The sequence below is a fragment of the Podarcis muralis genome, chromosome 2 (genome assembly GCF_964188315.1).
Source record: "Podarcis muralis chromosome 2, rPodMur119.hap1.1, whole genome shotgun sequence".
NCBI lineage: Eukaryota > Metazoa > Chordata > Lepidosauria > Squamata > Lacertidae > Podarcis > Podarcis muralis.
The window spans coordinates 14,125,673-14,141,929 of NC_135656.1; the positions used below are offsets into that span (position 1 = coordinate 14,125,673).

At 47.5% G+C, this 16,257-nt stretch overlaps 1 protein-coding gene across 2 annotated transcripts in view; it reads right to left on the reverse strand.

Moving 5' to 3' along the window:
* Nucleotides 1–351: 351 nt before the first annotated feature.
* The window catches only part of TIMELESS (timeless circadian regulator), a 61,630-nt gene continuing 45,724 nt past the window's right edge, over nucleotides 352–16,257 (reverse strand). For both annotated transcript variants that reach the window (XM_077923907.1, XM_077923908.1), the window contains exons 23-30: nucleotides 15,263–15,405; nucleotides 13,674–13,911; nucleotides 11,672–11,740; nucleotides 10,847–10,965; nucleotides 7,423–7,525; nucleotides 4,221–4,269; nucleotides 3,249–3,334; nucleotides 352–1,374 (exon numbers count right to left, since the gene is read on the reverse strand). In XM_077923907.1, coding sequence (XP_077780033.1) covers nucleotides 1,298–1,374; nucleotides 3,249–3,334; nucleotides 4,221–4,269; nucleotides 7,423–7,525; nucleotides 10,847–10,965; nucleotides 11,672–11,740; nucleotides 13,674–13,911; nucleotides 15,263–15,405 — 884 coding nt within the window. In that variant the 3' untranslated portion in view covers nucleotides 352–1,297. The remainder of the gene's footprint in view (nucleotides 1,375–3,248; nucleotides 3,335–4,220; nucleotides 4,270–7,422; nucleotides 7,526–10,846; nucleotides 10,966–11,671; nucleotides 11,741–13,673; nucleotides 13,912–15,262; nucleotides 15,406–16,257) is intronic.

The window sequence follows — 16,257 nt, forward strand, 5'->3', positions numbered from 1 at the left end:
TTACTTTTACCATTCTTGTGTGGGGTTGATGGCAGCTGGAGACGAACCACATCTGGAGTGCACCAGGTTCCCCATCCCAGGGCCTGGGTTACAAATCAGACTTGGTGCAAACATATAGAGCTTAGAGCCCATGTGCAAATGTGGGAATACTCAAATTACAGAAAACACCTGAAATTGCTAAAAGCAGGATTACTGTTGCTTTCCTCCTATTTAAGGAAAGTCAACGCACAGAAACCATTGCAAAGCCCTCATCCTCTTCCCTCCAAGAAGCTCTTGCATTTTCCAGCAGCTATGTAAAACAAGGCATAACCTTTAAAACGTTGGATTTCTTTAGAACTAGTCAGCCAAGGGTTGGTTGGGGGATTTTTATTATGAAAACACAACACAAGCACACAAGTCACGTGCTAACATTCCTGCCCTTCTGCCATGAACGAGAGGCAAACCTTAGACATCTCTGACGTTGCCTCTGCCTGGAACAGCCCAAGCAACAAAGTCAATAGCTGTCGGCAAGGAAAACTGAAGCAGCTGGTGATGAGAACAATAATCTGGGAGCAAAATTCAGCACAGGAGCACATCTTTGCTTTTGAACCCCACCCTCCCCAAAACAATTCAACTCTTGACACCCAACATCAAACGAGTCTTGTGTGATTCCAGTACAAGCACCCATTTTTTTGAAGAAGGAATATCAAGGGGTAGGTGCCAAGGCGCAATGGAGACAGAAGGCCATGCGCATGTATTATAAGGCAATGTGAGACTTGAGCACAGGGATGAGGTCGTGTTTTGGTGACGAATCCAAAAGCCAAGTAGCCTTAAGATTCAAAGAGCCAACATGCCTTGTTTCTGCCTGGCAGGTCAGTCTTGTCAGGGTGGCTTTTGCTGGCTCTCAGCAGACATCATTCAGAACAAACGCCCCATGTCACAGGTGTCATAAACTACAAATGGTTACAGAACAGTTTAAAGTGAAGCTTCTTCCTGTACCAGCTTCAACATCTGTTGTATCCTGTAACAGAGCAGGGCAGAAAGCCCATTCTCCTCTTCCCTCCTCAGGCAGATCTCACATTTCCCTGCATCCATTCTCTAGCAGGCCTCATTCACATGTTCAGTCTGCCTGCATCCCATTCCCAAATACTACGGTTGTGCACCAAGACTGGGAGACCGGGGCTGGGGAAGAAAAAAAAGAGAGAGATTCTTTCCAGGCTGCTCCATCGAGGACCCCTCTGCCCGAGGTGGTTCTTGCAGCTCCAGAGCTGACAGTGGGTTTAACTGGTCTGAACTGGGCCACGGAGGGCCACCTCCTTCAATCTTCTTCCTCCTCTTCAATTCGCCGGCACTTCCTTTTGCCAGCAGGCCGCGGCTCGTCCTCATCACTGGACCCTGCGGTGCCAAAGATAAAATACAGCGTGATCTTAGGAGAGCAAGGGATAAAGTGGTCATGGAAAAAGCCGTGCTGTGACTTAATGGGATTTTTGCAGAAAGTTGCTTCAGAAGCAAAGTGGGAATTATTCAGCATTCTGGGGAAAGAAGCTGAAGGATAAACACACAGAGAGAGAGCATTAAGAAGCTGCTCTCACTGCTATCCATTACCGAATAATGAACATCCTTTCTGCCGCTCCTGCCCCCCAATCGAACCTCAGTAATGTATTCTTGGCTGGGTTTCTGAAGTCCTGATAAGCTGAGGATTCTTGACATGCCTCGTGATTAGGAGACTCAAAGCAGTGACATGCTCAGGCAGCGGGCAGCCTGTTTGGGCAGGGGGTGGCTGGTAATTTCTGCTGCCCTCTCTGTACTGCGAAGGAAGGATGGAATGATCTAATCACAGCACTGTCTTTCTTCTGTAGACCATTGCCCCAACTTCTATCAAGAGCCCTTTGTCTCTCTTATCTCTCAGCGTATCTTGCTGGTTGTTCGAGTAGCCTACTGACGCCTCTGCCCCCCCCCACTCCCCTATTTTTCTCAATTGGGTGAAGGGGGGGGTTGCTACTCTATTGTTGGTCAGTTGATTTTAATTCGTGGAAACCTAAAACAATGACGGTCTTACTAAGGGGGGAGGAAATACAGTCAACATCTGCAGCAGAAATAGGGCACCTCTTCCCTTGCACCTCGATGCTGACCAGGTGAATGCAGACAAGGTCGGCAGCTTCCTTCGTGGGCAGGTACTTTGAGCCCACAGAAGCCTTTGCATGAGAGATGGGGAACCCACAGCCTTTCGGATACTGTTCGTTTTATTTATTAAAATATTTGTATACTGCAATTTCATTAAAAACACAACAACACCAAAGCGGGTTACAGTTAAATTAGAAACACCACAAAAATTAACACAGACCACCAGTTTCACTATTACAGATTTCCCTCCTCCTTAATTGTCTGCATAAGACCGGAAGCAAAGAGAAGCCTTCAGTAAATGTTTGGAAGTCAATATAGACGGTGTCAGCTGAGGTTGTGTCCACATTGCTTTTCCTCCACTCTCTAAAGCACAGGTCATGGTGCCTGGAAAGCTCCGCATCTGAGCACTTTTTTTGGTGTGGTTTTTTTGGCCCGGGAGATTTCCCTGAAAAATCCGCCCTTTTTAAAGCTTGATCAGTGCAAATGGCACTCTGCAGAAAACACGAATTGACGTATGCTGTGACTGAGCGCTAAAGAGTGGGTTTTGCGGGGAGAAAAACCTCTCGGACACAAAGCTTTTAAGCATGGACCTGTTCCTGGAAAGAGCGGGGGGTGGCAGTGGCGGTGGGGAGTACTGTATTTTTCGCACTATAAGACTCACTTTTTCCCTCCTAAAAAGTAAGGGGAAATGTGTGTGCGTCTTATGGAGTGAATGCAGGCTGCGCAGCTATCACAGAAGCCAGAACAGCAAGAGGGATCGCTGCTTTCGCTGCGCAGCGATCCCTCTTGTTGTTCTGGCTTCTGAGATTCAGAATATTTTTTTTTCTTGTTTTCCTCCTCCAAAAACTAGGTGCGTCTTATGGTCTGGTGCGTCTTATAGAGCGAGAAATACAGTAAGTGTGGATGAGCCCTATTGGGAGAACATTCCACAGAAGCGAGTCATTAACTCTGAAGGCTCAGTTTTCATACAGATTCCAAATGAGCCTCCACAATTTGGGGACAACCAGCAACACCCCTACAGATGATCTGTGATCAAGTTGCACCCAGAATCAAATGGATTATTTGTACCGGCAGCGAAAGAGCAGACATGCAGGTTGGGGAAAGGCGTTTGATGGAAGTAACTACACTGCTGCCACGAGACATACCTTGGCTGTTGCCTTCTTCCTGCTCCTCACCGTCAATGACCAAGCGCCTCCGCTTGGGTCCCAGAGGGGGCTGGATGGGCCCCTCCCTGGAAACAAGGGCAAGAAAGAGGGGTGTTGGTGTGTGCCTGCCACATACAAATGCCAGACGTAGACTCAGGGAGAGAAGAATGCAGAATCAGAAGCTACAGCACCCACCCCAGGGCTCTAGGCAGGTTTCCACCAACAAAACTTGTAGCTCAGGTGGCACAAACCTATATAACGGTGCCAGGTTTTTGCTTTCGTATCCAGTTAAAAGCTTCTGAAAAGAACAGGGAGATGTGGACTGAATTGGGGGCAGGGAAGAGAACCAAGTAAGAAAAATCAGACTAGCAGGATTCCAGTTGCTGATGGCTGGTCATCGATTGAATTCAGAAAATATCAAACAATGGAGCAGGGCAGCAAACAGAAAGAGGCGGAAAATGGGAGCGGGCAGGAAGCAACTGACTTCTCTCCTTGTTGTGCTCCTGCTCAGAACATGCCAGCTTTCACTCTGACAGCTGGAAGTGCAAGGCTGCATGTGACTCATTGTTTTCTGCCTCTATGAATCAGATATGCAAAACAAATCCCGGGCTTGAAGCACAGAGCTGCTCAATTCCATTATATAATCCATCCATATAAATGAACCCCACCCAAGAACTAGAATGAATATAGAAGGGGGAAGGGTCGTAGCAGTTTTGCAACCACTGGCATAGGGCTAGGAAACAGCTCCTGCCTGAATCCCCACTGCTGCCAGTCCGTGTAGACAACAGTGAGCTAGATGGATCAATGGTCTTGACTCTGAATAAAGGCAGCTTCCTGTGTTCTGCATGCTACACCTGAGTTTGTTTCTGGATATGAGTCTCCTCCGTGCTTTTAAGCTATTACAATTCACCTTGCCCACTTTGTATGAGGTGCTGTCATCTTCCCACACCCCGGTGCCCCCCCAGTCCTTACTTTTCCGGAGTCAGGCATCTTGGCTCCTCTGTCTCGAGATTGTCCTCCGCTGAAACAGACAAGAAAGAAAGGGCGTCAGCTGGAAAGACAAAGCCAGCTCTGCAAAGGGAGGTGGCAGCCTGGTGGCGAGGCAAACTAGTTACTGAATTGCAGTTGAAAGTTCCCGACAAACTTAATTCGAGTAATAGATCTCTAAGGAAGGTGCTAGAACTTTCCAGAACAGCTGGTCTCCCAAACACCCAACTGCAGCACAGGCTATTATAATTATAATGAATTACTGAACATCTCAGGCATAGCAACGTCTATAGAATTTTGTGCCCATGGCTGTAGTCACCTAATACAGCTCACGGACAAGTTACTGGAGATGTCCCTTTTGTAACCCCTGTAGGTCACTGCCTCCTGGAGAAGAATTTCTCCTGCAAGTTCCAAGGTTTTCAGAAGCCCTCTCCATAGTAACTCAAGAGTGGGGCTTTCAGTGCAACCAGCATTCCTGTAGAGATGCAACAGGTGTTCACTACCTGGATTTTCCAGAAGCAGTTGAAGACATTTTTGTTCTGAGAAGTCTTCCCAACTGAATGAGTAAGGTCTCTTCCATGGATGTCAACTTTGCATTATTATTATTACTATTATTATTATTATTATTATTATTATTATCTTTGCTGCTTTTATTACACTATGTACACCTCCTGGAGAGGGACGTGGGTGGCGCTGTGGGTTAAACCACAGAGCCTAGGACTTGCCGATCAGAAGGTCGGCGGTTCGAATCCCTGCGACGGGGTGAGCTCCCGTTGCTCAGACCCTGCTCCTGCCAACCTAGCAGTTCAAAAGCACGTCAAAGTGCAAGTAGATAAATGGGTACCACTCTGGCGGGAAGGTAAACGGCGTTTCCGTGCGCTGCTCTGGTTCGCCAGAAGCGGCTTAGTCATGCTGGCCACATGACCTGGAAGCTGTACGCCGTTTCCCTTGGCCAATAAAGTGAGATGAGCGCCGCAACCCCAGAGTCGGCCACGACTGGACCTAATGGCCAGGGGTCCCTTTACCTTTATATACTGCCATGGGGGTCAGATTAAATTGACACGGACTTTGGACATGCCTGCTTTATGGCTTGCCAGATGCTCCCTTATCCCAGCCAGGTATAATTATAATAAATAATGAATTTTTATTTATACCCTGCCCTCCCTGGTTCAAAAAACCAGGCTCCGGGCCGCTAACAACTAATTTAAAACATTTAATTGATGCAACAAAAAACACCATATAGTATAAAACATGAATAACAATAAATTCAGAATTCAAAAATCAATTTGGGGGGAAAATCCATCCAATAAACATTAGATGATCACCAGAGCTAGCTGGCTAAATTAGTCCTATTTGGGCCAGTGTGGAGACCAGGGGAGAATTAGCTGTGGGATCCCAGGGTGGGTAATCTTCATAAAAAGGGGAGAGGGGGGGAAGGAAAGATCAGGCTAAGTTCAAATTGAAAGCCAGGCGGAATAGCTCTGTCTTACAGGCCCTGTGGAAGGAAGTTAAATCCTGCAGGGCCCTGATCTCATGGGACAGAGCATTCCACCAGGTCGGAGCCATCACTGAGAAGGCCCTGGCCCTGGTGGAGGATAATCTGACTTCCTTAGGGCCCGGGACCTCTAAACTATGATTATTCATTGATCTTAAGGTCCTCTGTGGGGGCGTACCAGGAGAGTATAAGCCCCTGGAAGGTTACTATGCTAGTTGGGCTATGCCTTGCTCAAGGGGTCAAAGGCTGGTTAGGCCTGAAAAACATATTGCTCTGATTACAGATGCTGTCTCCCATGTCTCCCTGATTCTGCCACGACTGCCAGAATCTTTCCCCACCCAGATAAATGCAACAATATGAGACGGCAGCAACCAATTCCGCAAATTCACATGTTTTTTAAGAAACGAAACTTAAACTTGAAGAGGGGGAGAACCCTGTGTAAGCGTTTGAGAGCATGCCCATCCAGATTAACGTTTTTGGGTTCAATAATGTCAGTATGAACTGGGATGCTAAAATGGGTTACAGATTAACCACCAGTTTGAGGAAGTTATTCTAGGCTGAGTTGTGCAATCAGTGAGGGCTGAGCTTAGGCATTAGTGCTGATGCTTTTAGTGCCTGTTCTTTATTTGTACTTGGGTGTTTTTAAGACACCTAAGCGCAGGAAAGTAGCACGTGAAACCGTTTCCATGTTATATGGACAACTGCCAAGAGGAGGAAGAAAACTAGTGCACAAATACGCCCTCATTTTACAACAGCACACAGAGTGTGCATGTACAACAATAAGAGGCTCTAAATCAATAGAATGTTTATATATATACACACACGCTAGAACTGCTTTCTGTCTCTGCGTGTTCATTGGCTGAGCTTCTGTGATGTCATGGACTGCTCACAAACACATTCTGAAATTCTGAGGCTGCAGGTTCAGCTCTACAGATGACAAACAATGGAGGTTCTGAGAGAAGCGAAAGGTCTATCTGGCAAGGGGAATGGGACCTTCAGAGGGCCTAGGAGCAATTGATCTTCCAATTCATTCATTCTGCGTTTTGTAGTTCCTGATCTCAAAACCCAAGTAGGTTTGTATGAGGGAACATGGCTTCCCAAATAGCCTGGACCTAAGCCATATGTCGAAACAAAACTAAACAAAACAATTCCTTCCAGTAGCACCTTAGAGACCAACTAAGTCAGAGACCAGCTTTCGTGTGCTCATACCAATACAGTAGTACCTCGGGTTATAGACGCTTCAGGTTACAGACTCCGCTAACCCAGGAATAGTACCTTGGGTTAAGAACTTTGCTTCAGGATGAGACCAGAAATCGTGCAGCAGCGGCGCAGCAGGCCCCATTAGCTAAAGTGGTGCTTCAGGTTAAGAACAGTTTCAGGTTAAGAACAGACCTTCATAACGAATTTAGTTCTTAACCTGAGGTACCACTGTAACTAACTTAGTTGGTCTCTAAGGTGCTACTGGAAGGAAGGATTTATTTATTTAAATTTTATTTTGTTTCGACCACGGCAGACCAACATGGCTACCTACCTGTAACTAAGCCATATGGGTCTTCATAGGTTGTACCCAGCACTTTGAATTGTGCGTGACCAGAATAGACTGGTAGCCAGTGGCGCTGCTGGAACAAGGGAGTGACATGCCTTTTCAACAGGCAGGGTTGCTTCAGTGTGTTTCCCTTTCCATACACCTACCGGCTTCTTGCTCTTTGGTCTCCACTTCTTTAGAGGCAATGGAAGCAGCTGCTTGTCGTAGTTGCTCTGGGCTGAGCTTGGCTGGGATGCGCCAGAAAGATTCCTGTAGGAAGTAAAGAAGGTAAGTGCATGCTGCTAGCTCCTGGTTACAAGAAGGCACTGTTTGCTTCTGCTGTTGGCTCCTTCTTGGAAGCTTCTTGCTCCCAGCAGAGCTAAGTAGAGGTCCTATGGCTGGGTCGGGATGGCATGGGGATGAGGAACCAACTCCCTTCTCTTGCGGGGGCCCAATTAGGGCCACTGCCTTCCGTTAAGAGTTTGGGTGTAATTCTTGACGCCTCCCTTTCCATGGAGGCGCAGGTTACAGCAACAGCCAAGGCGACATTTTTCCACCTTCGCCGCATCAAGCAGTTGGTCCCTTACCTTTCCCGCCCCGACCTGGCCACAGTGATCCATGAGACGGTCACCTCCAGGCTTGACTACTGTAATTCGCTCTACGCGGGGCTGCCCTTGAAGCTGTCCCAGAAACTCCAGCGGGTGCAGAATACAGCAGCGAGGCTCCTCACGGGGTCTCTGCCATGGGAGCATATTCACCCAGTGCTTTTCCAGCTGCTCTGGCTCCCGGTGGAGTACAGGGTCAGATTTAAGGTGCTGCTTTTGACCTTTCAAGCCCTTCATGGCCTAGGACCCTCGTACCTACAGGACCGCCTCTCTTGGTATGCCCCACGGAGAGCCTCAAGGTCCATAAATAGCAACACCCTAGTGGTCCCGGGCCCTAAGGAAGTTAGATTAGCTTCAACCAGAGCCAGGGAGACTGGCTCCGGCCTGGTGGAACGCTCTGCCTCATGAGACCAGGGCCCAGCAGGATCTGATTTCTTTCCGCAGGGCCTGTAAGACAGAGTTTTTTCTCCTCCTGTGATGAGGCTGCATTTTAATATTTTAACGTTTCAATATTTTAATTGTTGTATTTTAATCTTGTTTTTAAGTTGTATTCATTCAACTTGTTTTTATTATTGCTTGTTAGCCGCTCTGAGCCCGGCCTTGGCTGGGGAGGGCGAGGTATAAATAAAAATTATTATTATTATTATTATTAGTAGTAGTAGTAGTAGTAGTAGTAGCAGTAGTAGTAGTAGTAGTAGTAGCAGCAGCAGCAGAGCTCAAGGACTGTTGCGCCAGCCTGGATTTAAACCAAAGGGTTGTATGCAATGAAGTTGTTTCAATCGTGCAAGGAGTTCCACTTGTGCAATGGAACTTATCCTCTTCATGTGTGACCTCCCCCCCCCCAAAAAAAAAATCTGTTCTAGGGGTTCATCTACCGGCTCCAAAGCAGACGCAATGTGTGGAGGCGGCACTATGCAGGGAGGAGAGAGGGAGGGGAAATTCTGTTTCGCAAGAAGGCCTTGGGCAAACAGGAGGACATAATCCAAACCTGATCTGGTCATAAATCATTGGGACAAAACACTTCAACATAGTCAAAAAAGGAGAAAGGACAGATACCAAGATAGAAAGGCAAACCTTTACGAAACAAATGCAGGGGGGGGGGGCGGGCGGAACAGCACATTAATAATTAAATTAAATTATCTTATCTTCTATGATTGTATGAAAGGCAAGATTACAAAGAGCCAACTGAATGTTTAACGTTGCAACAGAGCACAAATGCTGGAATATTTCTGCAGACAGAGCGAGAGCCAATAGAGGAATACAAGCTGCTGTTCCACCAAAGCCACAAACTTAACACATAACTGTGGCTGATGAGACTGAAGCACTTCCGTCTTTGTTTAGGAGCATTTGGGAATGCTTTTGCTCATCTTTCCTGAATATATATTTATATTTCCCCCACTTCTTTCAACCTTTTTTCCTCAGTCATCTCCAAAAATGTACATACAAAGCAGGAAAAGCCACAAATGATGAACAGGGCTAAATAGAGGATTTTTTTTTTGGTGTGGGACTGTACCAAACATTGCTGGAGCTCATACTTTTTAACCTCTGTTAACTTAGGATCTTGGATGCGTTCCAAGTTCTGCTGGGTCACTTTAACCTAGGAGCGACACTCGGCTGTCTTATTCTAAGCAGGAAATAGCTAAACTCACAGAAACCCAGCTTCAGTTAAAGCAAAGAAAGGAGGAACATATCTGGCAGCCCTCTTTAGGGAAGTTTTTTATGACTGATGTTTTAATGTATCTTTCGTTGGAAGCCGCCCAGAGTAGCTGGGGAAACACAGCCAGATGGGTGGAGTATAAATAATAAATTGATGATGATGATGAAATAGTCTTTCTAAGTGAATTATTAAAGTTGCCCTTCCAGAACGCAAAAAAACAAACACAGTGATACCTTGGTTTAAGAACAGCTTAGTTTATGAACAACTTGGATTAAGAACACTGCAAACCCGGAAGTAGGTATTTTGGATTGTGAACTTTGCCTTGGAAGCAGAACATGTTCCGCTTCCTGTTGAGTGCATTCCATTTGTAAATTGAGTCCCCCGCTGCTACGGGAAAGCACGCCTTGGTTTAAGAACGCTTTGGTTTAAGAGCGAACTTCTGGAACGGATTAAGTTCATAAACCAAGGTACCACTGTATTACAAAAAAGGCCTGTTCCTTAAAAAATGTTTTACACTCACAAACCCATTCTCCTTCCATATCCTCTATGGGATGCGGGTGGTGCTGTGGTCTAAACCACTGAGCCTCTTGGGCTTGCTGATCAGAAGGTCGGCGGTTCGAATCCCTACGATGAGAGTGAGCTCCCGCTGTCCCAGCTCCTGCCAACCTAGCAGTTCAAAAGAACGCCAAAAAGTGCAAGTAGATAAATAGGTACCACTCTGGCGGGAAGGTAAACGGCGTTTCCGTACACTCTGGTTTCCATCAGTGTGTCCCATTGCACCAGAAGTGGTTTAGTCATGCTGGCCACATGACCCGGAAAGCTGTCTGTGAACAAACACTGGCTCCCTCGGCCTGAAAGCGAGATGAGCGCCGCAACCCCATAGTCGCTTCTGACAAGACTTAACCGTCCATGGGTCCTTTACCTTTATAAAGGTAAAGGTAAAGGGACCCCTGACCATTAGATCCAGTCATGACCGACTTTGGGGTTGCGAATCTCATCTCGCTTTCAGGCCGAGGGAACCGGCATTTGTTCACAGACAGCTTTCCGGGTCATGTGGCCAGCATGACTAAGCCGCTTCTGGCGAACCAGAGCAGCGCACGGAAACACCGTTTACCTTCCCGCCGCAGCGGTACCTATTTATCTACTTGCACTTTGACATGCTTTCGAACTGCTAGGTTGGCAGGAGCAGGGACCGAGCAATGGGAGCTCACCCTGTCACGGGGATTCGAACCGCTGACCTTCTGATCGGCAAGCCCTAGGCTCTGTGGTTTAACCCACAGTGCCACCAGCATCCCCCTTTACCCTTATATCCTCTAGCAAAACAATTACCTGTTCACTGGCTGGGGCTCGAATCCCTAATTTACGCAGAAGCTTCTGGAAGCGCTTGTGTTCCATGGCATCCTCATTCTCTTCAGACAGTGGCACCAAAGGTACTGGCTGGGCACATCCTGGTGAAACAGAAATCTATCAAGCTAAATTCTAGAACCATATGGGAAAGAGCAGTATAGTATTCATGTCTACAACATCCTGGTGGATATTTGGCTCTTTAGCCTTTGTCTTCCTTATTAGACAACACAGATTGATTCAAGTTTATATGCTGCTTTCCCACAATGAGGTGTGCCCAAAGCAGCTTGAACTGAAGGGAGAACTTCATCAGTAGGGCACGAGACAAAGTTAATTTCAGGGTCGTGGGTTCAAACCCCACATTGGGCAAAAGATTCTTGCACGGTGGGGGGTTGGACTAGATGACCCTTGCGGTCCCCTTCCAAATCTACGGAAACATTAAAACGCAGAGCGTAGGAGAAAACAAATATGCAAAATACAGAGGAGCGTTAGCAAAATAAAATGGCAAATCAACAGCTTCACAAACGCAGAATAAATTCAGTACTACAAAATAAATAAATAACCTAGGTTAAGTACAGAAATACAAAGTAAGATGAAAGTTAACTAACTATAAAAGTTTATTGGACTGGTCTTGCTGCTCCTCAAGGAGCCTGGCTTAAATACAGTTTGGAGGGAAGGTGATATATAGCTAGCTGGCTCCCACATCGTTCCTCCAGAGGAGGCTGAGAGAAGCAGAAGGGAAATATTAAATCTCTTCCTCAGCCTCCCCCCGCAAGAAACAGGAATCTGCAACATTCTCCCTGTATTTACCATCCTCTTCTCGGTCAGAAGCTGTCCGGTTCAGGCAGTTCTGGAGCCATAGCAGAGGGCCGGACAGACCTACAAAGACAAAAGTGGGTGGAAAGATGAAGGGACTCCTTCTCTCGACAACTTTAGGAAAGGACCAGTGTTATTGGGTAGACCAGGCCTTCTCTGGTACGTGTGAAAAGGGCGAGGTGGTAAAAGACTGGATAGGTCAGTGGAATCAGTGTTTTAAAATGCTCCCTGCCCCCTGCAATGCTCAAATTCCTCTATTATTGTGTTTAAATCAGCACAGCAGGCTGGGCTGGAGATTCGTCCTGTTATTGGCATGGGATGTCCTGGCGAATTGAACAAAAATTGTACTTCCCACCTGAAGCGGCACAAAGTCCATTCTGCCATCCTAGGCCCAAATACTGTGTGGGTAAACAGAGAAGCATGGGGGAAAGGTACAACAGTGGTACCCTGGGTTACATACGCTTCAGGTTACATACGCTTCAGGTTACAGGCTCCGCTAACCCAGAAATAGTGTTCCAGGTTAAGAACTTTGCTTCAGGATGAGAACAGAAATTGTGCTCCGGTGGCAGCAGGAGGCCCCCATTAGCTAAAGTGGTGCTTCAGGTTAAGAACAGTTTCAGGTTAAGAACGGACCTCCAAAACGAATTGAGTACGTAACCCAAGGTGCCACTGTACTCTGAAAATTTATTACTCCAAAGTGAAACTTTCATCTGGTTGTAAATATTACGCCTCCAACTGTTTTTCGACTACAGTTCCCATCATCCCTGACCACTGGTCCTGCTAAGCTAGGGATGATGGGAGTCGTAGTAATTTTTGATATAACCGTAAAAACTACAGTGGTACCTCGGGTTACTTGCACTTCAGGTTACAGACGCTTCAGGTTACAGACTCCGCTAACCCAGAAATATTACCTTGGGTTAAGAACTTTGCTTCAGGATGAGAACAGAAATTGTGCTCGGGCGGCGCGGCGGCAGCGGGAGGCCCTATTATCTAAAGTGGTGCTTCAGGTTAAGAATAGTTTTAGGTTAAGAATAAACCTCCAGAACGAATTAAGCACTTAACCCGAGGTACCACTGTACTTCATTACTCATTGTGTTTATATCCCACCTTTTCCTCCAAAAAGGTGGCATACATGGTTCTCCACCTCCTCACTCAACCCCCAAAACAACACTACGAGGTAGGTTTTAGGCTAAGAGGCACTGGCTGGGCCAAGGCCACCCAGTGAGCGATGGCCAAGTGGGGGTTTGAAACCTGCCCTCCCGGGTCCTAATCCGGCACTCTTCACCACTACACCAAATTAGCGTTCTTGCTCTCTCCACACTCCAAAGCTGATCCCCAAAACTAGGTAACATTCAGAAAGGTATTTCGGGCAATCCTAAAATTCCCTGGAAGCCTCTTGCAGCTTTCCAACGTGGTCACAGGGGAGCAATGGGCATCTCCAAAGGTTCACGCAAAGTCATGCAGTTTGATGGCAAATGCCTAAGAGGTCAGGCCAGGAACTTCCAGTTGTCAAGGGAGGGAGGAGTATGTTTCCGAGCACAATTCAAAGTGTTGGTGCCTACTTTTAAAGCCCTAAATGGCCTCGGCCCAGTATACCTGAAGGAGCGTCTCCACCCCCATCGTTCAGCCCAGACACTGAGGTCCAGCTCTGAGGGCCTTCCGGCAGTTCCCTCACTGTGAGAAGTGAGGTTTCAGGGTACGAGGCAGAGGGCCTTCTTGGTGGTGACGCCCTCCCATCAGATGTCAAGGAAATAAACAACTATCTGACTTTTAGAAGACTTCTGAAGGCAGCCTTGTTTAAGGAAGTTTTTTATGTTTGTTTATCGTGTTTTTAATATTCTGTTGGGAGCCGCTCAGAGTGGCTGGGAAAACCCAGCCAGATGGGCAGGGTATAATAAATAATAATTATTATTATTGCCTGCCCCCCAAACCACCATGCCACTGTGAGCTGCGCCGCAGCATGCCACAATTCCTTCTCTTGCCACCAGGCTCTCACCTTCCTGCCTCAGGCATCGCACAAGCTCCTGGCAGTTCCTATCTGAGGCAGTTCCACCCTTCTTGTTAGGCTGCCCACCCAACGGCCTGTTCCCCACATCATGGCCACCATCCTTCCAGGCTGACTCCCCCTCTTCCTCGCTATCCAAGTCATCTTCCTCTTCCTCCTCCTCTTCATCATCTTCCTCAGCCTCGTCCAGGTCAGGTATTGCAAAGTCCTTGGGGAACATGTCTTTGTTCTGAAAGGAAAAAGAAGATAGTTCGCTACGGGGGTCATAGTTAACAAGAGGCATTTTCCTCCTCCAACTACCAACACAAACGCTACGCAGAAATAAAATCAAACCATTCCCCACAGGTAAACCCAAAGTTAACAATCCCAGCAAGGCCTGTCTTGAAGTCGCTGGAGGAGAAAAGGGAGCCAACCAGCCCAAGACGGCTGGTTAAATGGCTCAGGACCGCAATACCTCAAGGACTGCCTCTTTCCATGTGAACCTACCCAGACCCTGAGATCATCTTCTAAGGGCCTCCTTCGTGTGCCTCCTCCTTAAGAGGTCCAGAGGGTGGCAACATGAGAACGGGGCCTTCTCTGCAGTGGCTCCCCGTCTGTGGAATGCTCTCCCCAGGGAAGTTCCCCTGGCGCCTTCATTATACACCTTTAGGTGCCAGGCAAAAACGTTCCTTTTTAACCAGGCCTTTGGTTGATTTACATCCTATGCCCTTTTAGAATTTTTTTTTGGGGGGGGGGGCTACTGGGTTGTTGTTTTTATTTTTATTATGTATTTTGCAGTTTTACATCTCAATTTTATTCTGTGAACTGCCCTGAGACCCCCAGTACAGTAGCACCTCGACTTACCACTGTCCCTACTCGCAAACAATTCTATTCGCGGCTGCGGCAAACCTGGAAGTAAATACCAGGTTTGCCACGATTCGCGCATGCGCAGAACGGCACCACCACCGAATGCTCACGCACAGAATGGTGCTTCTACCAGTGACCCTGATCGACTCATGAACGGACCTCCGGAACGGATTCCGTACGTGAGTAGAGGTTCCACTGTATAGGGCAGTATATAAATAATAATAACAACAATAATAATTTATTATTTGTACCCCGCCCATCTGGCTGGGTTTCCCCAGCCACTCTGGGCAGTTTCCACAAAGACCAAAAATACACTAAGATGTCACACATTAAAAACTTCCCTGAAGAGGGCTGCCTTAAGATGTCTTCTGAATGTCAGGTAGTTGTTTTTCTCTTTGACATCTGGTGGGAGGGCGTTCCACAGGGCGGGTGCCACTACCGAGAAGGCCCTCTGCCTGGTTCCCTGTAGCTTTGCTTCTCGCAATGAGGGAACCGCCAGAAGGCCCTCGGCGCTGGACCTCAGCGTCTGGGCAGAACGATGGGGGTGGAGACGCTCCTTCAGGTATATTGGGCCGAGGCCATTTAGGGCTTTAAATTCAATAAATTCAATAAAATAATAATAATAATAACCTGTCCAATGATGCCGAGGTACCCACGCACATTCACACAAGTATTTTATCACTCGCCCGCATGCAGGAGAAAAGAACAAACAAAACAGAAAGTGGGTGCCATACCGCAGCAAGCGAGCCAGGCTTGCGCCTACGTTTCTTGTAGAGCTCCTTTCGGTCAGACACCAGCCCCATACTGAGCAGCTTTTCGATAACGCGGGCCTTGGAACGCTTAGCAGTGATATGCCTCATCACATTGGCCAGGATATCTGCAGAGAGGGAGAAACCAAGGAAGGACTCACTCTGCACTCGCTCCCAAGAAGGAATGTTTTTCCCTCACTTCTCTGTGCCCCCACGGAACACAGCTATGAGGATGCCGAGCGCATCGTTCTTCTCAGAGACCATTCTGGCGTCACCTCTGTTAAAATCCCCATACGTGAAAGGCCAAATGTATACAGTGGTACCTCAGGTTACATACGCTTCAGGTTACATACGCTTCAGGTTACAGACTCCGCTAACCCAGAAATAGTGCTTCAGGTTAAGCACTTTGCTTCAGGATGAGAACAGAAATCGTGCTCCGGCGGCGCAGCAGCAGCAGGAGGCCCCAATAGCTAAAGTGGTGCTTCAGGTTAAGAACAGTTTCAGGTTCAGTACAGACCTCCGGAACGAATTAAGTACTTAACCCGAGGTACCACTGTATATAAAAAGGTAAAGGACAAGGACCCCTGACAGTTAAGTCTAGTCGCAGATAACTCTGGGGTTGCGGCGCTCATCTCGCTTTACAGTCCGAGGGAGCTGGTGTTTGTCCGCAGACAGTTTTTCCGGGTCATGTGGCCAGTATGACTAAGCTGCTTCTGGCACAACAGAACACCGAAACCAGAGCAGCGCACGGAAACGCCGTTTACCTTCCCGTCGGAGTGGTACCTATTTATCTACTTGCACTTTTTGGTGTGCTTTCGAACTGCTAGGTTGGCAGGAGCTGGGACTGAGCAACGGGAGCTCACTCCGTTGCAGGGATTCGAACCGCTAACCTTCTGATCGGCAAGCCCAAGAGGCTCAGAGGTTTAGACCACAGCGCCAACCGCGTCCCTTAAACGTACATATATTACTGCTTAAGTCAG